General features: G+C 44.3%; 1 protein-coding gene across 1 annotated transcript in view; it reads left to right on the top strand.

Moving 5' to 3' along the window:
* LOC115480390 (protein Smaug homolog 2-like) overlaps positions 1–24,996 on the top strand; it is a 70,751-nt gene that overhangs the window by 25,244 nt on the left and 20,511 nt on the right. The window contains 4 exon segments of the mRNA XM_030219046.1: positions 4,059–4,174; positions 4,176–4,404; positions 4,407–4,514; positions 4,517–4,540. Of these exon segments, the coding sequence (XP_030074906.1) occupies positions 4,059–4,174; positions 4,176–4,404; positions 4,407–4,514; positions 4,517–4,540 (477 nt within the window).

Genomic DNA, 24,996 nt, shown 5'->3' with positions numbered 1-24,996 from the left:
CAGCTGGGGGGAATTATATACTGATGGCGAAGCCAGGGAAACTGAGCTTCATCCTTCCCTCTCCCTCTAGTGGGAAAGGGAGTAACAGGCTCACCCTGCTGGGGCTGGGAATCCATTCCATCGTTTTAGGATTACTCTCTTCTCTCATTCTTGCAAGGACTTCTGGGACCCGTAGTTTTGGGCTCAACTGCTTCACTGGGGAATCTCTGGGGCTTGCCTTGTTACAGGAAGGACTAAAGGAAAGCAAATTTCTCCTTATTCGCTTCATGAGAGGTTTGCTATTGATAAAGCCCCCTGAGACCTCAAACTATGTCATGGGATCTCTAACGTTCTCCTCACCCAGCTGATGAAAGCTTCTCTTGAGCCACTTATGCCTGTCATTTGAAGTATTTGACCTGGAAAGTTATATTATTGGTGGTGGTCACTTTGGCTTACAGAGTCAGTGATCTTCAGGCCCTTGTAGCTGATCCACCTTACACTAAGTTTCACCACAACAGAGTAGTTTGCCGCATGCAAGTTCCTTCTAGTGGTGTCGGAGTTCCATCTTAATCATTCTGCCAACATTTTGCACAAAACCACATACCCATCCTGACAAACGTTTACTGCATACCTTGAACTGAGAACAAGAAGTGAGCCTTAGCCTTCTGTTTGGAGCGGACTAAAGTCCATAGACAGTCAACTCAGCTTTTTGTTTCTTTTAACCCAAACAGGATGAGGGTAGCCACTAGAAATCGTGCATCTCCTTCACTTTTCCCAGGCTGAGCTGATTCGAGAGGGTTATGTCAAGGCTCGTAATGTCCGAGCCATGGCTACTTTGATAGCCCACTTGGTCAGCCTCCATAGAGGAGATTTGCAAAGCTGTGACATGTGAATTTGTGGACAGATGACCATCACATTACTGCCTTGAATAGGATACCTGACAGCTGGTTTGGACAGGCACTAGAATCCCCCCCCCCCCCCCCCCCCCCCGGCCCAGTTTTCTTTGGTTCCAAGCTACACCTTCACAACTACTATGTAAATAGATTCAGGTTAATTGACTTTGAGGCCTCAACGTTTCAGATCCCTATTTCCCTAGCATTGTTTTCTGTGAGCCTGGTAGCTAGGGATTCCCAGCTGTGAGAATATAACTGGCCTGCTTATCCTCAGTAAAGTGAAGTTACTCACCTGTAGCATGTGTTCTCGGAGAACAGTAGGCATAGTATTCTCACATACCCTCCCACCTCCCCTTGGAGTTGTATTGTGCTTGTGCAGGAAAGCACCAGCGCATCTGCAGTGAGAGACTGCTAGAAAATTCTACATTAATCTTCCTAGTCAGCGTCCACACCGGGCTAAGTCAGATGACATCACCCAGCTGTGAGAATACTTGGCCTGCTGTTTTTGGAGAACATCTACTTCTGGTGAGTAACTTTGCTTTCCTGCCTCCTGATTTCCACTATTATTGCATATATCATACTGAATGGTTTCTGATCTATAGACAAAGGGGAACTTCAGTAGGTTCTCGTGCAGTATTTCATTTTGTTTAAAGATCAGAAACGTTCAGTGTGTCATAAAATAATAGGGTAATTAGGAGGGGGAAAAACTTTCACATCATAGCTCTTGTCTGTACTTCAGGGATTGTGTTGGCATGTGGAAATAAGTTTAATTCTGCTTGCAGGCCTAGCTTGAAAGCGAAAGGTTTGTCGAGTCCCTTCTGAGTGTAGGACTTAAGAGCCTGGATGCCTTGCAGCTCCCAGCACGTTTTCTTGTTGAAAGAGGACTTGTGTGTAGTGATCTCTCCTTCTCTAGGAGAGGATCCCTCATGTCCCTTAAGCCAGTTTGTGGTAGTGGTAGCATAGAGATTTACATCAATATCCTGATTGTACTCTTAAAATGTGTTTATGTAGAGGTTTATCAAAGCTTACTATGTTCCCTTCAGTCTCGGGTCCACTCTTCTCTTGTTGAGATCACTCCTTACCTTCCAGCTACTCCATTACTACTTTTTTACAATCAGATATGTTAGTCTATCATGTTTTCCTTCGCCTGTTTGGGAAAGGATGTGTATCTTAATTCCTCTCTAATTACAGTGCTCCCTTCCCCAGGTTTGAGAGCACCCATCACAGCCTATGCTGTATTTCAAGATCACTTCAGATATTCTAAGAATGTAAGAATAGCCAATGGTCCATCTAGCCCAGTATTCTGCTTCCAACAATGGCCAATCCAGGTCACAAGTGCCTGGCAGAAACCCAATTAGTAGCAACATTCCATACTACCAATCCTGGTAGCAAGCTGTGGCTTCCCCTATGTCCATCTCAATAACAGACATGGACCTTTCCTCCAGGAACTTGTCCAAGCCTTTTTTCAACCCAGATACGCTAACCACTGTTACCACGTCCTCCAGCAGTGAGTTCCAGAACTTAACTGTTCTTTGAGTGAAAAAATATTTCTTCCTATTTATTTTAAAAGTATTTCATGTAATTTCATTGAGTGCCCCCTTGTCTATGTACTTTATGAAAGAGTGAAAAATAGATTTGCTTCTACCCATTCTACACTACTCAGGATTTTATAGACCTCAATCATATCCCACCTCAGCTGTCTCTTTACCAAGCTGAAGAAACCTAACCTCTTTACCCTTTCCTGATATGGGAGGAGTTCCATCCCCTTTATCATTTTGTTCGCTCTTCTTTGAACCTTTTCTAATTCTGCTATATCTCCTGTGAAATATGGCAACCAGAATTGAACTCAATACTCAATGTGAGGTCGCACCATGGAGAGATACAGAGTCATACTAATAATCTTGGGCTTATTTTGCATCCCTTTCCTAATAATTCCTAGCATCCTTTTGCATATTTGGCCACCACTGCTCACTGGGCGGAAGATTTCAACATATTGTCTACAGTGACACCTAGATCTTTTTCTTGATTGATGCTGATTCTTAAGTTGGACGCTAGCATCAAGTAACTATGATTTGGATTATTTTTCCCAATGTGCCGCACTTTGCATTTGTCCACATTAAATTTTATCTGTCATTTGGATGCCCAGCCTTCCAGTTTCCTAAGGTCTTCCTGCAATTTTTCATAGTCCTTATTGCTCTTCAGTGACTGTAGGTCCTTCCCAGGATGCTGTGCAGGGTGCATGCTACCAGACTGGTAGGTTCCTCACTCCTGTGTTTCAGCTTTTCACAGCAGCTAACCCTGAGGTGCATAAGGACCCTTTGCCTTGAAATTACCTTTTTTTTTCCTGAATGGCGGCACTTTGTAAGACGTGGAGCTCAGAAAAAGGTGTGGAATTTGAAGATTATCTTTGTGTACTTAGAAGCCTACCAAGAGGGACCAGCTTGGTGGTCTGTGCAGCAAGAGGTCTGCACTGCCATGCAAAGGATCTCAACATTGGCCTATATACTCCCTGAGTCAGTATTCACATACGCCTGTTTGGTGGAGGGGGAGTGAGTGAGTGAGTCAGTCACTGTCTTAGTTTAACACCCATTGACTAGTTGTAGTATCCAGGGTTCAGGGGTTCCAGAACAACCTTGGTGAATTGCCCCAGTTGAGGACCATCAGTGTAACGACCAAGTAGGTGTGTTTTGGGAAGAAGGGTTGTAAAATGCTTTGGATGAATTTTCAAAAAGGAGGGTGATAATATTAAAAATAAAAATGTAATAAGGGCTCGTAATGCTGATTATATTGAAGTACAAGGAGCAGGAGGAAAACACTGGGTGATAATACTAAAAACTTTGTTCCCTTTCCACCAGGACAATTTCTGGCCCAGGAACGATGGGTTTGGAGGGCTATTGTACAGGGTCTTTAAAAAAAAAAAAAAATCCATGTGAGGTGCAAGGAGGAGAAATGTCCTGCTTTATTTTCTGACTAGTTTGGGATCATGTTTAAATTAGAATTTCATTTGCCAGGCATGTGCGGGTACTAGATTCAAGGCTAGAGAGCCATGTCTGCAGTGGGCAGAGATTCAGAGAGGCATTCCATAAAAAGCAAATCTTCTCTGCATAAGGTGAAAGGAGATTCAGAGGTTCCAGGTAATCTTCATATAATAAGGCCAGCCATATTAATACTTGTTTTCCTTTCCAGCCCTCATCAGCCAGTGGTATCAAGAGTCGAAGGAGAAGGCCATTTCCCTTTTGCTGTCTCATTTGCCGCTACTCCAGCCCCGCAACACAGAAGCAAAGTCAGAGTACATGAAACTGTCTGCAGAAAGTGCTTGCATATTTCATTGAGAACAACACATACATTGAGGAGAGCCGCCAGCTCCTATCCTATGCACTCATCCACCCGGCCACCACACTTGAGGACCGTAATTCGCTGGCACTCTGGCTGAATCATCTGGAAGAACGTCTATCCAGCAGTTTTTCCAGCCAGGGCAGGGGAAGGCTAGATACCATCTACCACTCTCGTCAGGGCTCCGATGAATGGCAGAGCACATGGACTCTGGCATCGGAGAAGTGGGACATGGCTGGCAAGAGAAAACTCCCAGAGAAATGGACATTTGAGTTTTTCTTTCTTCCACCTCTGTCCCATCTGCTATTAATATATTGGGAGCAGCACAAACTCAGGTGAGAAGCTGATGAGTGTCAAGTGGCCCATGTTCTGCAAGTTGCGTGGGTTGCTGTGTTGCAACACAACTGTACAGTATTGAAGGGGCATGAATGCATTCCTTGCTGTATGTTCCTGTGGTACTATAGTCTGTTGTGTGCATCTTCCAGAGGCAGTGCTTACCTTTCTCTGCAGACTGCCATTCTTTTTATGTTAAGATAGACCTGTTCAGCTGAGTTGGTTATACCTCTTGACCAGTTGATGGGGCAGAGAAATAAAGCTCTGTAGCCTCCCGTCCCATCAGTATTGTGTCCAGCAGATGGTGCAGATCTCTGTTCTTGTGTGGTGCTTTCACACTGGAAAGGAAGCCTGGGCTAGATCCCCATGCCTTAGGAAACGAGATAGCAGGGAATTTAGTGGTGTTTCTCTTGTGGCTGATGTAGAGCCTCTAGAGCAGGGGTGGGCAACCTTTATACACAGACGGCCTCACGAATGTCAGTTTTATCCCTAGTGACCTTAACATTGTAATATTGGAACTAAAATGCACAGAGTTTCATCAACTGCCTTTGATAGATAAATAAGTAACTAAAAATGAGGAAACCAAACTGCTAGAGTGACTATTTTGAAAATATTTGTTGAAATAAAATATTTAAAATCGCCAAAAGCTCAGGTTTGTTTTCGTGTGTACTTCCCATGGTCTTGTGAGCCGCAGATTGCCCACCCCTGTTCTAGAGGGACCTGTTTTGGTTCCTTGGTCAGTCAGTATCATTCCTTGCCCTCATAAAAAGAGGGGGTTTGGGGAAGAAGGTGCATTGAGCTCAGTAGGGTATTTTTTGCAATAAAGTTTAAAAAAAAAAAAAAAAGAGGAAAAACATTTAGGGATCTCTGGGACTTTTTTTTTTTTATTGCATCATTGTTCCACAGTCACCTCCAAGAGGACATGCCACATAACTGACCTTTTTTTGTGAAAAAATATTTCCTATGTTGCTTTTAAGTTTACCATATTGCAACTTTCTACTTTTAGATGAGGTTGGTTGGTTCATTTAATGCTCATTTATATTTCAAACAGTTTTTATTGATGACAAATCAAAAAGTACAAATCCACCTTAACATAGCAGCATCAATACAATTGTACAAAGCTCAGTGGAACAACACTTCAAGCATACAACATTACGTACAGCCATCAAATTTTGTAATATAGCACTTATCCCTCCCTCCCTCCAGTTAATGCTCATCTAAATGTCTTTCCTTTTTGTCCCATACCAGATCAGTCCAGAACAAATAGTTATGGATGAGAGACAGAGAAAAAAGTAGTTCCAGGTAATTTGCCCCTTAAGGGTGTCATACAGCTTGGATGCGATAAGGTGACGGCCATGGCCAGAAAGGACGCTAGGCTGGCATAGAGAGGGGTATAACCAGCAGGAAGAAAGGAGGCCCCTCTACAAGTCGTTGGTGAGGCCCCAATTGGAGTATTGTGTTCAATTTTGGAGGCCGTATCTTGCTAAAGATATAAAAAGACTGGAAGGGGTGCAAAAGGAAAAGAAAAGCTACAAAATGGTATGGGATTTGCGTTGCAAACCGTACGAGGAGAGACTTGCTAACCAGATCATATATACCTTGGAGGAAAGGAGAAACAGGGGTGACATGATACAGACGTTCCATATATTTGAAAGGTGTTAATCCGCAAACAACCTTTTCCAGAGACAGGAAGGCGGTAGAACTAGAGGACATGATTGAGGTTGAAGGGGGGCAGACTCAGGAGTAATGTCAGGAAGTATTTTTTTCATAGAGAGGATGGTGGATATGTGGAATGCCCTCCCGCGGGAGGTGGTGGAGATGAAAACAGTAATGGAATTCAACATTCGTGGATAAACACAAAGGAATCCTGTTTAGAAGGATATGGATACACGGAATCTTAGTGGAGATTGGGTTGGAGACGCTGGTAATTAGGAAGCAAAACTGGTGCTGGGCAGACTTCTACAGTCCTGATCGTGATTGAATATACATGAATGGGCCGGAGTGTAAATTTTAAGGGGTTTCGACGTTAGCTTCACAACTTATTACAAGAACAGTGCTGGGCACATTTCTTCGGTCTGTGCCCTGAGAATGGTAAGGACAAATCAAACTCTGGTATAAATTATCACATACCATCTAAAATGAGTTTATCTTGTTGGGCAGACTGTATGGACCGTACAGGTCTTTATCTGTCGTCATTTATTATGTTACTATACTTTTCTCGGTCTCCAAGCAGATGGTGAACAGACTGTGTAGCTTCTTAGTGGTTCTTGTCTGTCAGCTGTTAGCCTGGTTAGTCCAGGTATTAGTTGAACAGGGAGTTGTGCTGGCTGAATTAGCTCATTCTTTGCAATGCCTCTCTGAGCTGGGATGACACTCGGTGGTGCCACTTTTCCTTAACGTCCCTCCGGACCGGCCCACAATGCAACTATGATGGATTGTGCACACGTTCCAGCAGGTGGAGACTGAAAATCTCTGACTCGAGAGAGAGAGCCAATAAGAGCCCTGGCTAACTGTAACTAGACAGTATTATCAGTCTCCAGCAGGTGGAAGGTGGTGAGCCTTTTCAGTCTCTCTTCTTTTTTGTTTCTTTATTTAAAAAAAAAAAAAAGAGAGAGTTTAGTGGTTTTCTATTTTGGTACTTCTGTGCCCCGGCGTCTTTTGCTGAGTTGCTTTTGACTCCTAACCTCTAATCACTTGCCCTGTACCCCACCTCTTTAATCCCCTACCTCTCAGTTGTTCTGTTTACCTGTCTTATTTAGATTGTAAGCTCTTTGAGCAGGGACTGTTTTATTGTGTATGGTGTATAGCGCTGCGTATGCCTTGTAGCGCTATAGAAATAAGTAGTAGTAATAGAGTTGGGAGGCTGAGACCCTCAGGGGTCTACCACAGCCTCAGGGGTGTTACACTCTGGATGCCGGGCCTCCCCCCATCTTCCCTTGGTCTCCCTTCCTTAAGTGTCCAGCACGTTGCTTAAGGATGTTCAGGATAGGCATATAGAGGCTCTTTTGAAGAGTGCCTTTGATGTCTCAGCCTTAGCGGTTCAGGCTGCTATTTGTGGTTCCCTGGTTGCTAGGGCATGTTTCCATTGGTCAAAGCATGTGTTGGATAGAGCTTCAGATGATTTGGCTTCCATAGATACTGAAGTAGCAAAGCTGGAGATGGGGTCTGCTTTCCTAGCGGATTCCTTATATGACCTGCTTAGGGCCTTTTCGAAGTCTATGGCTTTGAGTGTTGCGGCTAGGCGCTCGTTGTGGTTGCAGGTATGGGCTGCAGACACAGCTTCCAAATTGAACAAGTTTCCCTTCAAGGATTCTCTTCCTTTTGACGAAGAGGTGGATAAGTTGGTTTGCAGTTTAGGAGAAGCAAAGGTGCCTTGACTCCCTGAGGACAGACCCAGAGTAGCGGCTCGTACTGCACTACCTGTCAGGGGCCGTGGCCCTGACTTTCGCCGCTATTGGCCGGGGAGATTATCTCCAGCGCAGAGATCTCGGTTCTTCCAGAGAACTCGGTCCTTTCAGGGTGCTCTGAGAGGGGGTAGAGATTCAGGAATTTCCTTCTAGTCCTCCTCCCGCCCAGCCCAATGAAGGTTTTCGGGTTCAACCTCCTATTCCTGTGGGAACTTGGTTAACACAGTTTCATTGGAGGTGGGCCCAGATTACTTCAGATCAGTGGGTACTAGAAGTTGTATGAGATGGGTACTCCTTGGAGTTCGTGCGGTATCTTCCAGACACCTTTTTGGAATCTCCTTGTTGAGCCAAGCTAAAAGCGGTCGCAGTTCGGGATACTCTAAAGAGGCTCCTCGCATTATACGCTGTTGGCCCCATTCCCTCGGTGGAGATTGGTCAGGTCGTTACTCCATTTACTTTGTCATTCCGAAAAAGGAGGGTTCTTTCCGCCCCATTTTGGATCTCAAGGCGGTCAATCGTTCCCTTCGAGTGGCTTCGTTCCTTATGGAACTCCTTTGATCAGTCAGATCAGGGGAGTTTTTGACTGCTTTGGATTTGATGGAGGCGTACCTACATATTCCTGTTCGGCCTCTTCATCAGCGTTAACTTCGCTTCGCAGTGCTGGGCAAGCATTACCAATTTCGGGCTCTTCCTTTTGGGCTAGCTACAGCTTCTCACACCTTCACCAAGGTGACGGTGGTAGTGGCTGCGGCTCTTTGGAAGGGAGGCATATTAATGCATCTCTATCTGGACGACTGGCTAATCAGGGCCAAGTTTTATCAAGAGAGCCTCCGGGTCACGGAGCAAGTAGTTTTCTTCAATCCCTAGATTGGGTTGTCAATTTTCCGAACAGTCACCTAATCCCATCTCAGTCTCTGGACTACCTCAGAGTTTCGTTCGACACAACTCGGGGTCAAGTGTTTCTCCCTCGGAGCAGGATTTCCAAGTTGCAGTCCCAGATTCAAGTATTCCTCTGCAAACCGGTTCCCTGTGCAAAGGATTATCTGCAAGTGTTGGGCTCTATGGCAGCAACAATACAGGCGGTTCTGTGGGCCCAAGCCGACATGAGACTTCTACAAAAGTCTCTTCTGTCCAGATGGTCTCCACAGAAGAATTTCCTTCTAGTGAAATTGCCTCTGAGCGCTCGAGAACGCAGCAGCCTACGATGGTGGCTGCGGATGTCCAGTCTGCCTAAGGGTATGCCTCTAGATCCGCCACAGTGGCAGTAGTCACGACGGATGCCAGTCTCAAAGGTTGGGGAGCTCATTGTCTAGGCCATTATGCTCAGGGTCTGTGGTCCCATCAGGAGGCCTCCTTCTCGATCAACCTCTTGGAAACCAAAGTGATTTGGCTAGCCTTGGAAGTGTTTCACACCCTCATTGCAGGACAATCTGTGTACATTCTGGCGGACAATGCCACAGCAGTAGTGTATGTCAGTCGTCAAGGTGGAATGAAGAGTCGTTTCCTGGAGCAAGAGGCAGCGCTTTTGAGTTGGGCGGAGAGTCATCTGGTCGCCATTTCAACATCCCACGTGGCAAGAGCGTTGAATGTTCAGGTGGACTTTCTCAGCTGACACACGCTAGACCCGGCAGAGAGGGCTCTCGAAACAACCGCATTTCAAGTGATAGTGAATTGTTGGGGATCTCCTGTCATGGATCGCTTGGCTTTAAATCTAAACGCCAAGGTGCCTCAGTACTTCAGCCGCAGATGAGATCTCAAGGCAAGCGGAGTGGATGCTCTTTTTCAGTCCTGGCCGGAGAGTTTTCTGTATGCCTTCCCTCCATGGCCTCTTCTGGGTTATCTAATTCAAAGAATCGAGAGACAGGTCTGGTAATTTTGGTAGCTCCAGATTGGCCTCGCAAGCCATGGTATGCCATCTCATGCGCCTTCATGCTGGCCCTCCGCTCCGCCTTCCAGAGTTTCACAGTCACTCGGTTCAGGGTCTGGTGGTTCATCCAGACCCAGCTCAATTTTGTCTTACGACTTGGCCCTTGAGAGGGCTAGGATGACGAGCGCTGTTTTTCCTCCAATGCGATTGCCACAATGCTTTGGTCGCATCGTCGTTCTACTTCACTTAATTGTATCAGGACTTGGAGTGTATTTGAAGCGTGGTGTTCAGATAAGAGCGTTTCTCCGTTTCATGCGTCCGTGCCTGAGGTCTTGGATTTCTTGCAGCAGGGTTTTGACAAGGGCCTGGCACTAGCTTCTCCTAAGGTCCAGATAGTGGCTCTCTGGTGTGTTCGGGGACGCGTTCGAGGTAAGTCGTTGTCTAGCCATCCGGATATTTCTCGGTTCCTCCGGGGAGCAAGTATTCTGCGTCCTCATTCTCAGTTTGTCTTTCCCGTTTGGGATTTGAATGTGGTCCCTTCAGTTCTTTCTAGGTCACCCTTTGAGCCTTTGACTTCCTGCACTCTGAAGGATTTGACTCTTAAAACGGTATTTGTGGCCATTTCCTCGGCTCGGAGGGTGTCGGAGCTCCAGGCTCGCTCTTACAGGTCTCCATTTATAGCATTCTCGAAGGAGCGAGTCATTTTGCGACCAGTCCCTACCTTTCTGCCTAAAGTCTTGTCATGGTTTCATGTTTCGCACTCCGTAGTTTTGCCTGTTTTAAGTTCTTCCTCTGGTTCTGAAGATCAACGCCGGTTGCGGTGTTTGGATGTTCGGCGAGTTCTGAAGCACTATGTAAAGGTGACCGAGACCTTTAGGCGTACTGATCGTCTGTTCTGTTTGATTGGAAGCCCCGCAAAGGTCTGGCAGCATCTAGGCCTACTATTTCCAGGTAGTTTAAATAGACGATTGTTTCTGCTTATCTTCTCGCTGGTAAGCCTGTCTCTGAAGGCGTGAAGGCTCATTCTACCAGAGGTCAGGCGGCATCTTAGGCGGAGCAATTTTTGGTTCCTCCAGTGGAAATCTGTCAAGTGGCTACGTGGTCCTCTTTGCATTCTTTTTTGAAGCATTACCGATGGGACGTTCAGTGTCGACAGGAGGCTGTTTTTGGCGCGAGGGTTCTCACGGCAGGCTTGCTTGGGTCCTTCCCATAATATACTGCTTTGTTACTTCCCATCAGTTGCATTCTGGGCCAGTCCGGAGAGACGCTAAGGAAGGAGAAATTAGTCCTTATTTGCTAATTTGCTTTCCTTTAGTCCCTCTGGACCAGCCCAGTTCCCTCCCTTTCAATTCTCTCTGCCATAACATTTTGATTGCTGGTGGCTTTGTCTTGTTCTGGGGAGCTGCTTTTCTAGTTTGCTATTTTTTCTTCTTAAAAAAAAAAAAAAAAAGAGAGAAATGACGTTTTCTAAGGTGTTGGTTCAGATACTTTATTCAAGAGGCATATGTTTAAGGTTACTAGTTCCGGGGTGGCTGCTCAAGTTCCCCATGGCACAGAACAGGCTTTCTTTATTCTCCTGCTTTGTTAGGATTAAACTGAGTCTAGTTACAGTTAGCCAGGGCTCTTATTGGCTCTCCCTAGAGTCAGAGATTTTCAGTCTCCACCTGCTGGAAGGCGTTCACAACCCATCAGTTGCGTTCTGAGCCAGTCCGGAGGGACTAAAGGAAAGCAAATTAGCAGGTAAGAACTAATTTCTCCTTATTGCACCCCAGCTATACCCACATTACTCATGAACAGTGCAGTGAATAACTTAGCTCTGCGATACTACCAGTGATTACAAGTGTTCTGCAGCGATGTCAGTTACAGGCATAGCACAGTCAGGACATTTATCTCCTGTGCAGTGGTGTTGAGCATAGTAACAGTCTGTTTAGACTGTACAGTGACGGCGTCTGTGGGGACTGCGCTTTGGTAGCAGGCACATAACTATGCAGTGGCAGCGGTGACGGGGGAAATACATTTTCACAGGCTATATGAGCTACCCTGGAGTAACACTTGTGTGGTAGTGGCTTCAATGGCCACTACCACATATGGGACCAATAGTACTGAAAAATTGGCGCTGAGAAAATAACACACTAAGCGCTATTCTATAAACGGCACTGAAAGTTAGGCACTGTTTATAGCATACACTTAGCACCTAACTTTAGACATGAGGATTTACACCAAGTAAACCCTGGTGTAAATCCTTGCATCTAAACTAGGTGTGGAACCACCCCCCCCCCCCCCCCCCCCTCCAATTCTATAACAGTCTGCATAAATTCTAGAAACGCTCCTATTCACTTATGACACTCCCATGGCTGCACCCCATTTGGAGCCACGCAGCTACAATGCGCATGTAAACTTCAATTGAGGCTAATTAGTGCTGATAATTGATAAGCAGCCAATTATTGGTGCTAATTAACTCATTCAATTAAATTATGTGCACCTAAATTTGCGTGCGCACTTTTAACTGTTCATAGAATTTCAGGGATTTTGTGAAAGTCAGTGCCCTCAGGGTTGGTGTTTGGGCTGCAACCATAGCCTTGACATAAGGCATCAGCAGCACATTTCAAGCAATGGCACCAACCACTCCACGTGACTTAGTACTATCAGCCACAGGTATTGCACAATAGTGACAGCAAGTCTTCCACATTGACATCAGCCAAGGCACTGCGCACTGGCATCAGCTTCGGTCATTCTGCTCCAACACAAGCGACAATTATTGCATGCCACTATCAACCTTGATGTTAGTGGTCCCTGTTTCTGTTACAGCATGGAACTAGCCTTTTTTTCAGCTCATTCCCACATTCTGTGTGCCTCTCGTTGGCATCCTTTTGGCTATGCAATCCTGTCTTATAGTACTAAGGTAGTGCCTACAGAGCAGCGCTGAGGCACCGGCTTTGTATTTTGCTGGGCCAGTGACCTTTAGTGTTGTTCTGTGACAACATTCTATCTCCTGAGCTAGAGTAACAACCTTTAGGTCTGTGCAGGAGCAGCAAACTTTATTGCACTAGGGCAGCAGCCTTCATTCTGCACATGAGCAGCAATTTTAGTGCTGCACAGGGTCTAATTCTTTGGTGCTGCTTAAGGGATCCAATATTTGCATTACACTGGAGTAGTATCCTCTGGTGAACTCGGTGCAGTTTTCCTTGAACTGTATGGTAGCAGCTGCTAACACAATATGAGGTCATTGGTGGGACCAGCCTACCTGAAACATAAGGATAACCTCTTCACACCACCTCTGCGATGGGGAAGACTTACTCAAATGATTCTCACACAGCCAGTTGTCACTTCAGCCCAATTCTTTTTGTTTTCTTACTTCAATCAGCAGACAATTACCAAAAGCAAGGGCAGAGTGCAAGCATCTACTAAAACATAAAAGTAGAAAGGTTAGAAGTGGGGCTTTAGGTGATAATCAGCTCCCTAACCACCTCCCAGACTCTCCTCCACCCCCCCCCCCCCCCAGACTAAGGGTGGTTCCTTCATTTTATAAGTTTGTCCCATTCCTGTCATATGCTATATCACCAATCATTTGTCATCTAGTCTCTAATTCCACCCATGTTCCAGAATAATCTTTACCACCTTCTATCTTGTTTGTGTCCTGTCCAGCTACAATTTTTTTTCTCTAAATTCCTAGCATTCCGGAGTTAGCTCTTGGTGCCTTCCCTATCTACTTAAAATACAAGCTGAGGATTATGTAGCAATAATGAGCAGATGTTACTAACAACAGATGTTAAAGAATGTATCTGGCTGCAGGCTTCCTCTAATGCAATTCGTATGTGTAAGTCCCTTTCCAGAAGAGCTTATAACATGACCAGTGCTCAAAGTGCACTGATTCCTGTGTAACTTCACCACACAGTCATACATGTTACATATGCTTATTTTAAAGGATCATTTTGTAATAGCCATGTCTCTAAATGTTCTATGTGACAACCCAATTCTGCACAATTGTCTGTCTGGTTTCTTTTTAATTAACTGGTCAGGCCTCTGGCCTGGGCTGGCTTGCCTCTCTGACAGTCACAACATCACCATCTTCCCCAGGGCTCTGTTTCAGCTTTCTATTGGTTTACATAGGGGTAGTTGTTGAGCAATCCCAATATACTCTTGTATTTCAACAGTTGTTCAGCTACTCGTTTGCTTCTCTCTCCTGAGTTCATAATTCAGTTATCAGCGACACCACTTATCACTGTCTCGCCTGTGACTGCTTTCTGGGTGATTTTTCCTTTCGGCACCACCTGAGTTATTCTGGGTGACAATTTCTATATTTCCTCTTATTTGGTGCTGGTCTTCATCTTCCACATCAGTTCTCTGGATAACTTCTGACTGGTTTTTCCCAGAGGACTTGCCTGGGTGCATCCTGGGCAATTACCTGACTTAGCTGCCGGCCTTTTCTGGGCCGCATATTTAGCTGCATCAGCCGCCAGTATGGCATTATTTACAGTGGCTTGTAGTCTGTATTATACTGCATTTGATTACAGCCTCTGGTATTTTTCTGTGAGTCACTATTCCTCTGACCATGAGAGACCTTGAGTCATGAATACCATCTTCACCCTTGCCTTCTGGAGGATCCTTCCTCAGGTCTTCTAGGGTTTGGCAGCTTATAGCTGTACCACCCTCTTTCAAGCGTACTTGTACTTTGCATTCAAGACTTGGTTGGCCAGTATACCGTATAAGCTAAACACTTTTTTATATTAGTCTAATATCCTTAATACCTTAGCAAGTTTTAAATTACTGAAAAACTCAAAAATACTAAGATGGAGACAGCAGTCTAGCAGCGAGAGGGGTGCTATCCATTTTTTTTGCATCGAGTATCACATGTATGATTATCTCCTAGTTGGTGTGCGATTATATGTGTGTGCCCGATACAAAGAACTCCTAGCTCTCAGAGAATAGGTCCGTTCTCTTGACGCTAGAGTAGCAGATTTGGAGGAGCTGAGGGAGACAGAGGGATACATAGAGGAGACCTACAGAAATGTTGTAGAGATGTCCCAACTTCAGTCTGGCAGCCCCTGTGCTTCCTTAGAGGAGGGAGGTCTCCTAGAAGAAGAGCATCATCACCTGGTGAAATAGGAAGTACTCCTGTAGCCAGGACCTGCTCAAAATACAAAAAAAGGCGGAAGACAAACCAAAACAGACCAAAAACAAGGGAGTAAGAGCGCCAGAAAAGTTTAATAGGACCCTACACGGTCCGTGTTTCGGCCAACAAGCCTTCCTCAGGGGTCTAAAATAAAACAAAACAAATAAATTAACATATGTACAATTGTTCCAAAATTGAAAATTAAAAACATAAAAAGTGAAGGTTAAAAACAATTTAACAATGAGTCCAAAGATGTCAAGGAAATACCAAAGCGCATAGACACACGTCACAGACAACGTTAAAATATCAGGACCTTATAATAGGAAAATTATACCACATAAAATATAGATTATATACTGAAGAAAGTAACAGCGGTACTAATATGTGTTAACAAAAATCTACAATGTTTTGTTTTCACGGGAGATTTGGACTTCTTTTTTGTATGCCAGGACCTGCTCACCAGAGGATGCATTATTCCCTTGCACCGAAGATGTGTCTCTCAGAACTTCTGCCCTGGCAGGAAGGGTTAGGACAGTTGTGGCATATAGATAGCTGGGTGGTTGGTGGACGTGAGGATCACCTAGTCACTTGCCTGTCAGGTGCGAAGGTAGAGGACCTCACGTCATCTAGACAGGATCTTTGATAATGCTGGGGAAGAGCCAGCTGTCTTGATACATGCGGGTACCAATGACATAGGAAAATGTGGGAGGGAGGTTCTGGAAGCCAAATTTGGTAGAAGGCTGAAGTCCAGATCCTCCCAGGGTAGCATTTTCAGAAATGCTCCCCATTCCACGCGCAGGACCCAAAAGGCAGGCAGAGCTCCGAAGTCTCAACGTGTGGTTGAGACGATGGTTCAGGGATGATAAGGGATTTAGGTTTGTTAGGAATGTACATAAGTATTGCCATACTGGGAAAGACCAAAGGTCCATCAAGCCCAGCATCCTGTTTCCAACAGTGGCCAATCCAGGCCACAAATACCTGGCAAGATCCCCAAAAAGTACAAAACATTTTATACTGCTTACCCCAGAAATAGTGGATTTTCCCCAAGTCCATTTAATAATGGTCTATGGACTTTTCCTTTAGGGGTGACATTCTTGGAAAGGGGGAGACTGTTCTGAAAGGATGGCCCCCACCTTAACCAGAATGGAACCAGGCTGCTGGCACTAACTTTTAAAAAGGAGATAGAGTAGAGCAGCTTTTAAACTAGAATGGGGGGGGGGGGGGGGGAGCCGACAGTCGCCCAAGAGAGCATGATTCGGTGTGGAGTATCCTTGAAGAATACTATTGAAACAGGACATTTAGGGAATCCCAATAGCGAGGTTTCTGCAATGCTGAAAGTAAGCCAGATGTGCTTAATGGGAGAGCAGGATATAGGATGCACATTATCCCCTTCAACTTCTAAACAACTTGTAGATACAAGGAAAGAACACAATCTGAAGTGCCTGTATACAAATGCTAGAAGCCTAAAAAATAAGATGGGAGAGAGTATATAGCACTATATGATGAGGTAGATATAATAGGCATCTCAGAGACTTTGTGGAAAGAGGACAATCGGTGTGACACTTTAACAGCTTACAAATTGTATCACAATGATAGGATCAAATTGGAGAGGGGGGAGGTTGTGCTATACGTTAAAGAGGGAATTCAGTGAAACAGAATAAACATTCCACATGAAACAGATAGCAGCGTGGAATCATTATGGATAGAAATTATGTGTGATGGGAAGGAGTATTCTTGTAGGGCTGTACTACCATCCGCCGGGACAGAATGAACACACAGATGAAGAAATGTTTATAGAGATTAAGAAAGCTGGCAAATTGGGCAACACTATAATAATAAGTGATTTCAATTACCTTGTACCCACAATCAGTTTCTACCTTAGACTATATTCTGTATCTCGAGGGATGTCATATTACCCCAATATTGACTGAATAAATGTTACATCAGGGAGTGCCATGGAGATAACATTTCTAGATGTAATAAGTACATAAGTATTGCCACACTGGGACAGACCAAAGGCCCATCAAGCCCAGCATCCTGTTTCCAACAGTGGCCAATCCAGGTCACAAATACCTGGCAAGATCCCAAAAAAGCTCAATACATTTTATGCTGCTTATCCCAGAAATAAGCAGTGGGTTTTCCCCAAGTCAATTTAATAATGGTCTATGGACTTGTCCTTTAGGAAGCCATCTAGACCCTTTGTAAACCCTGCTAAGCTAACCACCTTTACCACATTCACTGGCAACGAATTCCAGAGTTTAATTACACGTTACGTGAAGAAAAATTTCTCCAATTTGTATTAAATTTACTGCTTTGTAGCTTCATTGCATGCCCCCTAGTCCTAGTATTTTTGGAAAGAGTAAACAAACGATTCACGTCTATCTGTTCCACTCCACTCATTATTTTATAGACCTCTGTCATATCTCCCCTCAGCCGTCTCTTCTCCAAGCTGAAGAGCCCTAGATGCTTCAGCCTTTCCTCACAGGGAAGTCGTCCCATCTCCTTTATCATTTTCATCGCCCTTCTCTGTACCTTTTCTAATTCTACTATATCTTTTCTTGAGATGCGGTGACCAGAACTGAACACAGTATTCGAGGTGTGGTCGCACCATGAACGAATACAAAGACATTATAACGTCCTCACTTTTGTTTTCCATTCCTTTCCTAATATAGGTGCTTTCTTAGTTGCCTCAGCACAAGGATTTCAACATATCAACAACGATGCTGAGATCCCTTTCTTCTGGGAGCAACTGGTCCAGAAACCAATGAGAGGGGGAGCCATTTTGGATCTGGTCCTTGGTGGCATGCAGGGCATAGTGCGAGAGGTGTTGGGTCCCCTGGGAAACAGTGATCATTAACATGATCAAGTTTGAGCTAATATCTGGGATGAACCCGCAAAGGAAATCTACTGTAGCTGCATTTAATTTTCAAAAGGGCAACTATAATATAATGAGGAAAATGGTTAAAAGAAGCTAAAAAGATCAGCTGCTAAGGTTAGGATACTAAATCAGGTGTGTACGTTATTCAAAAATACCATCTTGGAAGCCCAGACCAGATGCATTCCACATATTTGCAAAGGTGGAAAGAAAACGACAGCCAGCATGGTTAAAAGTGACGTAAAAGAGGCTATTATAGCCAAAAGATTGTCCTTCAAAGAATGGAGAAAGGACCCAAATGAAGAAAATAAGAAGCAACATAAGCACTGGCAAGTCAGATGCAAAGCAGTAATAAAGAAGGCTAAAAGAGAATAATATGTAGAGAAACTTGCCACAGAGGCTAAAACTCACAGTAACAACTTTTTCAGGTAATCGGAAGCAGAAAGCCTGCGAGAGAATCTGTGGGACTGTTAGATCAGGAAGGAGCAAAAGGGGCACTCAGGGAGGACAAGCTCATAGTGGAGAAACTGAATGAATTCTTTGCTTCAGGGAAGAAGAGGTAAGAGATCTGCCTGTACCGGAAATGGTTTTCAAGGGTGATGAAGTGAAGGAACTGAAAGAAATCTTGGTGAACCTGGAAGATGTAGGGAGCTAAATTGACTAAGAGTAGTAAATCATCTGGACTAGATAGCATACATCCAAGGGTACTTGAAGACCTCAAGCATGAAATTGTTGATCTGCTTTTAGTAATATGTAACCTGTCTTTAAAATCGGCCATAATACCTGAAGATTGCAGGGTGGCCAATGTGACACTGATTTTTAAAAAAGGATCCAGGGTAATGCTGGAAATTACAGACCGGTAAGCCTGATCGGTGCCAGGGAAAATAGTGGAAACTATTATAAAGAATAAAATTATGGAACACATAGACAAACATGGTTTAATGGGACAGAGTCAGCATGGGTTCAGCTAAGGGCAGTCTTGCCTCACCAATTTACTTCATTTCTTTGAAGGCGTGAATAAACATGAGGGTTAAAAGTGAGCCAGTTGATATAATTTATTTAGATTTTCAGAAAGCTCATCAGAGACTAGAAATTAGAAAGTCATGGGATAGGAGGCAATGTTCTGTTGTGGATTAGGAATTGGTTATTGGATAGAAAACAGAGGGTAGGTTTAAATGGTTATTTCTCTCAATGGAAAGGAACAGTGGAGTGCTGCAGGGATTGGTACTAGGACCAGTGCTATTTAACATGTTTATAAATGATACGGAAATCGGAACGACGAGCAAGGTGATTAAATTTGCAGTTGACACAAAACTATTCAAGGTTGTTAAAATATGTGCGGACTGAAATATTGCACGAAGACCTTAGGAAATTGGAAGACTGGGCATCCAAATGGCAAAAGAAATGTAATGTGGACGAATGCAAGGTGATGCACATTGGAAAGAATAATCCAAATTAGTTACCTGATGCTAGGTCAGCACCAAGAAAAAGATATAGGTGACATTGTAGATAATACTGACCTGTATTGGCCACGGCTGGAAACAGAACGCTGGCTTGATGGACCTTCAGTCTGTCCCAGTGTGGCAATACTTATGTCCTTATTCTGCTCAGTGTGCAGCGGTGGCCAAAATAAGCAAAATAGAATGCGAGAATTATTAGGAAAGGGATGATGAATAAGACCGAAAATACTATAGTGCCTCTGTATCACTCCATGATGCGACCGCACCGTGAGTATTGCATTCAGTTCTGGTCGCCTTTATTTCAAAAAAGATATAGCGGAATTAGAAAAGTTTTCCAAAGAAGAGCAACCAAATGATAAAGGAGATGGAACTTCTCTCATATGAAGAAAGTCTAAGAGGTTAGGGCTCTTCAGCTTTGAAAAGAAATGGATGGATGAGGGGAAGATATGATTGAGGTTGGAAAAAATCCTGAGTGGTGTAGAACGAGTAGAAAGTAACTTGGATTTTTTTTTTTTTTTTTTACTCTTTCCTAAAGTACAAAGACTAGGGGAAACTCAAGGAAGTTACATGGAAATACTTTTAAAACAAATAGGAAATACTCACTTGACGAATTGTTATCATCTGGAACTCTTTGCCGGAGGATTTGGTAACAGCAGTTAGCGTATTTTGGGGTTTAAAAAAGGTTTGGACAAATTAGGAAAAGTCCATAATCTGCTATTGAGACAGACATGGGGAAAGCAACTGTTTGCCCTGGGATTTGTAGCATGGAATGTTTCCTTGATTTGGGTTTCTGCCAGGTATTGTGACCTGGTTTGGCCACTGTTTGAAACAGGATACTGGGCTAGATGGACCATTGGCCTTGCCCAGTATGGCTATTCTTATGTGGTTTTGCTGCTACATCCACAGTCATGGCATTTCATACAGCATCCTTTTCCATAGCTGACGCAGGCATGGCTTCACCCACAGTGGCCTCGGGAATCCCAGGGGCATCCACTACAGTGGTGGCTGTGGGTGCTATAGTTCTGAGATAGGCTTTCTTTACAGCTTCTAAGTTCAGTATCCTTGTGGATTGTCAGTTGCCATGTGCTATTATATCATTCAGCAGCTACCTGTATGTTTTCCAACTGTGCCTTAAATTGCAACCTCCCAAGTTCGGAGTCAATTAAAAAAAAAAATCCTATTTATATAACACTCAACAGTAACCTCCTCAGCTTCCTTTATTAAGACTCCTCTCGCCCGCCTGTATGCTTCTGTAGCTATACCTACATATGGGTCACCAATAGCCACTCTTCTTCTTTCATGGCTGGCGGCATGGTTCTCTGTAAAATAGTTGTTCTTTTCAGTACAGCTTTTTAACTGCACTAGTTTTCAGTAATTGCCCTGTCCAGGTTATAGCTGCTGGATCAGATGTTCTGTTCTCAGCTATTTTTCTCCTTGTGGTACCCCTACACTGGATGCTCGGTTTTCAGTTTGTAGCTCCTGCTTCTGTGGTGGTGGTTTTCTCCTCTCTCTCCATTCTCCAAGGTAATTGTCCTCCTCCAGCTCATATTTTCCTGGTACTATTGCTTTATTCCCTTGTCTTAATTTTTCTCTAGTCACTCTCCTTGTGGTTACCAGGGATTTTCAATTATATGTACCACCTGATATCCATTTTTTGCAAAATTTTTCTGGGCTTCCGGTGTCGCAGAGCAGGGACGCAGCCACAGGTGGGCCTGGCCCCCACAGCAGTGGGTGTACCTTCACAGCGCAGCAAGGAGGAAACAGCTGGGCTACAGTGGTCCTGCATGGCTGTATTCAGTGAGTCCCTAGTAGCAGCACGCAGCACCCACACGCTGCCTGCCGCTAAGTCAGAAGCCTCTTCTCTGGCTGCATCCCACCCTCCTCTGTTGCAATTTCTGTTTCTCTGCCTGGGCGGCGGAACGCAACGGAAAAGAGGTTTCCGGGTTAGTGGCAGGCAGTGTGTGGGAATCGCTGCCGCTACCTGAGACCCATTGAAGCGAGAGGTTCAGTTGTGGGGTGAGGAAGGACGAAGGAGTTGAGGAGAGATGCTGCACAGGGTAGGCGACAGAGGAAGAATTGTTGGATATGGGTGGAAGGGAGAAAGGGGAGAGAGATACTGCATGGAGAGTGGCAAGAGGGAGAAATGTTGGACATAGGGTTGAAGGGGAGGGGTAGATGGTACATAGGGGGGAGAGGGAGAAATATTTGGCATGATGGTGGAGGAGAGGAAGGGAGAGATGTTGGATCCGGGGCACAAGGGAAAGGGGGAGAGATGGACAAAGAGTGGGGTTTGAGAGGGAGAATTGTTGGATATGGGGTGGAAGGGAGAGATGCAACAAAGGGGTGGAGAAGGGTCAGAGGGAGAAATGCTAGACATAGGGATGGAGGAGAGGGAGAAATATTGGGCATGATGGTTGAGGAGGGTGAGATGTTGGACCTGGGGCACAAAGGAGGGGGGGAGAGATGGTGGAGAGAGGGAGGGATATTAGGCAAGGGGAGATGAGAGGGAGGGAGAGAGACACAGGAAGTGGAGAGGGGAGAAAGAGGGAGATGTTGGATCCAGGAGCAGAAGGAAGGGATAGATGCCGAACAATTGGAGTGAGGGAAGAGAGGGAGAAATGCTGGACCATGGGGGAAAGGGCAGATGGGAAGAGAGATAAGGGACAGGGAGATGAGGCTATGAGGATAGGGAGGGAAGAAAGGGAGCAGATGCTGGGCTAGAAGGGTGGAGGGAGGAAGATGCTGGGAATGGTTGAACCATGTGAGTGAGGCCAGGAGGGAGTGGCAAGGAAATGAACAAGAGGATAGTGTTTACAGTGGGTAGAAATATGGTAATGGGAATGGAGGGCTGAGGAAGGAGTGAGATGGGGAATGGGACAGGTGGCAGGTGAAAGATGGAAATTTTGATAGGTAGCTGAAAAGTAAAAAGGAGGAGAAGGGTGAGAGGGTAAAATTTGAGTTGACAGAAAAGAAAAAAAAGGAAAAGCTAAAAAGGAATCAATATGTCAGAGGCAAGTGTAGTGAGGGAATAGACAAGAGAGGTGAAAAGACAAATGGACAGCAGCTGCTTGAAAGAGAATTAGCAGATGACTGACAGGAAAACAAAAAAGGCAAACTGGAACCAAAATTATGGAAAAATTTAAATATTCAGACAACAAAGGTAGGAAAAAGCATTTTATTTTAAATATTTCAAATGGAATATGATAGCTTTGGGAAATGTGCATAGCAAATCTTTTTGTATTGTGTTCCATAGGAAGGAACTGCATTTCTGTTATGTCTAAATATTTTAATTTCTAATTAATGATCCCTTGTACTGTGTTTGGTGAGGGTCTGTCGGTGTGATAGAAATGGCAGGTGGGGAAATCGAAGGGGAGGCAGGGAGGAAAGGGGATTTTACGACCTGGACCCTAGCATTCCTAACATAGGTCCTGACCCTTTCTGTATAGCTTCTGGGGATACCCAGCTGAGGACCTCCTCCAAAGATGGCCAGAACTGTCTTCTACCAGGCTCTGTAGTTGGCGAGGTCATTGCTGCTTGCCAAACTTGGTAAAAGGGAGTTCTGGCCACTTTCAGAGTAAGTCTTCAACTGACAAATCTTGGGGATCCTCATTAGCTAAAGTATTTATATTTTGAGGTGGGGGTAGGGTGGGGCAGAGAAACGTTTGTGCCCACCCAGTTTGGGCTCAGGCCCATCCAACATTGGCTGTCTGACTATGCCGCTGTCGCAGAGGCTGTGGCCATCACAGTTTCAGGTCTCGGACCCACAAGTTTCTGGGATATCATTTTATTCTGAGCCTCTTGAGCTCTGATCCTTCTATGTTAACCTATTGATCATATAATTCCAGGCTTGTTTGCATGTAACACAATTCTATGGTTTTATGCCTTATTCCCTCTTAGAATGCTATACACATCCATAGATACAATAAGATGAGGCTATCTTCATATATCACTCTATGGATATTTGCCTCTATTATTATGGCAATCTTTTCTTACTATAGTTCCTTCGTCTGCACCTCTAGAGCCTCCAAAGGGGTTATCTTCTCTTGGATTCTTCCCTTCAACTGTCCAGTGAATGACATTAGATCCGTTTACTTCTGATGCTCTTCACTTTCTAATATTTTGCTCCTATCCTAATGAGGACACTGCTTTGCTACATGTCATTAATTCTGGATTAGACTGGTCTGGTATGGATGAACAGGAAGGAAAAATTCTTACCTGATAAATTTCTTTACTTTAGTCCGACCAGATCAGAAACCTTCCCTGTCTTGTTTTTCCTTATCTGCTATGTATATTTTCTTCAGCTTTCCATCTCCTTACCTTAGGTGTCACACGTCTCCTGACTCATTGAAATATCTGTATGTCATTTGAGTATGACCCATCCTACAGGTTCAAGCTCCGGCCAGTTTGCCTCATTGGCTGTAGAGTTTCCAGTATTCTTCATTATACATGTATTGAGCGCTATTGTTTGGCTATTAAAAATACTGAACATTCCAGGCTGCACGATACCCTTAAGGGGCGAATTACTTGGAACAACTACTTTTCTGTCTCCATCTGCAGGTAGGTGGACAGAACCATTCGTTCTAGACTGATCTGGCAAGACTAAAGGAAAGAAAATTATCAGGCAAGACCTAATTTTTCTATGTCATCTTGTGTCCCCCTCTCCTCTAAGATATACATATTTAGGTTCTCTTTTTTTCTCATATTCCTTCTAGCGCAGACCCTATAACCATGTTGATCTTTCCTCTGGACTGCTTCTAGCCTCTTTATATGTGTAGTAAGATCTAGCCTTTAAAAACTGAATACTGTGCTACAAGTGAGGCCTCACAAACAACCTGTACAGGGACATTATCAGTTTGACATCTTTTCTGCTGGTTGTGAGCCTCCGTGCAGCCTAGCATTCTTCTGGCTACCTTTTCACATTTTGTCACCCTGAGATCCATGGACACCTTTGCCATGAGGTCTCTCCTAGCAAAGACAAAAGAGAGGCCAAGATTGACTGACACCAGGAGGGAGTTGGAAACCAGAAACATGTAGCAGTATGCTGAAGAACACTTTATTGTACTGCCCGATGCAGCCACATATGGTGTCTTTATAGATTTTTTTTATCCCTCTGTTAATTATATATCAGGGGATTTTTTAATACGCTTTTTAAATTATTTATGTTTTATGTCTAAATATTTGTATTTATGTTTTAGATAAGAAAGCATCCCCCTGATGCAGGCATATGCCAAAACATGGCCACGTTGGGCAGGACATTTTTATCGTACTGCTAAATGTTTCTGGTGTCCAACTCCTGGTGTTTTTACAGCTTCTCCCCTCCTACTGCATACTGCTCCTTTTGGATTTCTGTACCCTTCTTTGCGTTAAGTGTAACTGCCAAGAATTCAACCATCCTAATTTTTATAGATATTTCTCATTTTGTATAATCCTTCAGTAATGTCCACTCTGCCTTTTGGTGGATTACAGGAAGATGCTCAACACATTTTCCTTCTAACCCATTGGTAATACTGCTGAAAAGGATGTTAAGTGCATCAGGGATTGGTCCTAGAGCCAATTCTGTTATGTTCCCTCTCCAGATGGTCTACTGGATCATTCTTCTATCAGGGAACACAACACTAGTAAGTCCTGGGGCTTCCTTTGACTTTGGGCATCTATACCCTCTGAATTGGGCTTCTACTGGTAACTGCTGAGTTTCTGTGAGGTCTATTCAAGGCGACTCCACTAGTCCACTATTAA

The sequence above is a fragment of the Microcaecilia unicolor genome, chromosome 11 (assembly GCF_901765095.1).
Source record: "Microcaecilia unicolor chromosome 11, aMicUni1.1, whole genome shotgun sequence".
Lineage (NCBI taxonomy): Eukaryota > Metazoa > Chordata > Amphibia > Gymnophiona > Siphonopidae > Microcaecilia > Microcaecilia unicolor.
Note: the sequence above shows the minus strand (reverse complement) of the source record. Positions and strands in the feature narration are given on the sequence as shown.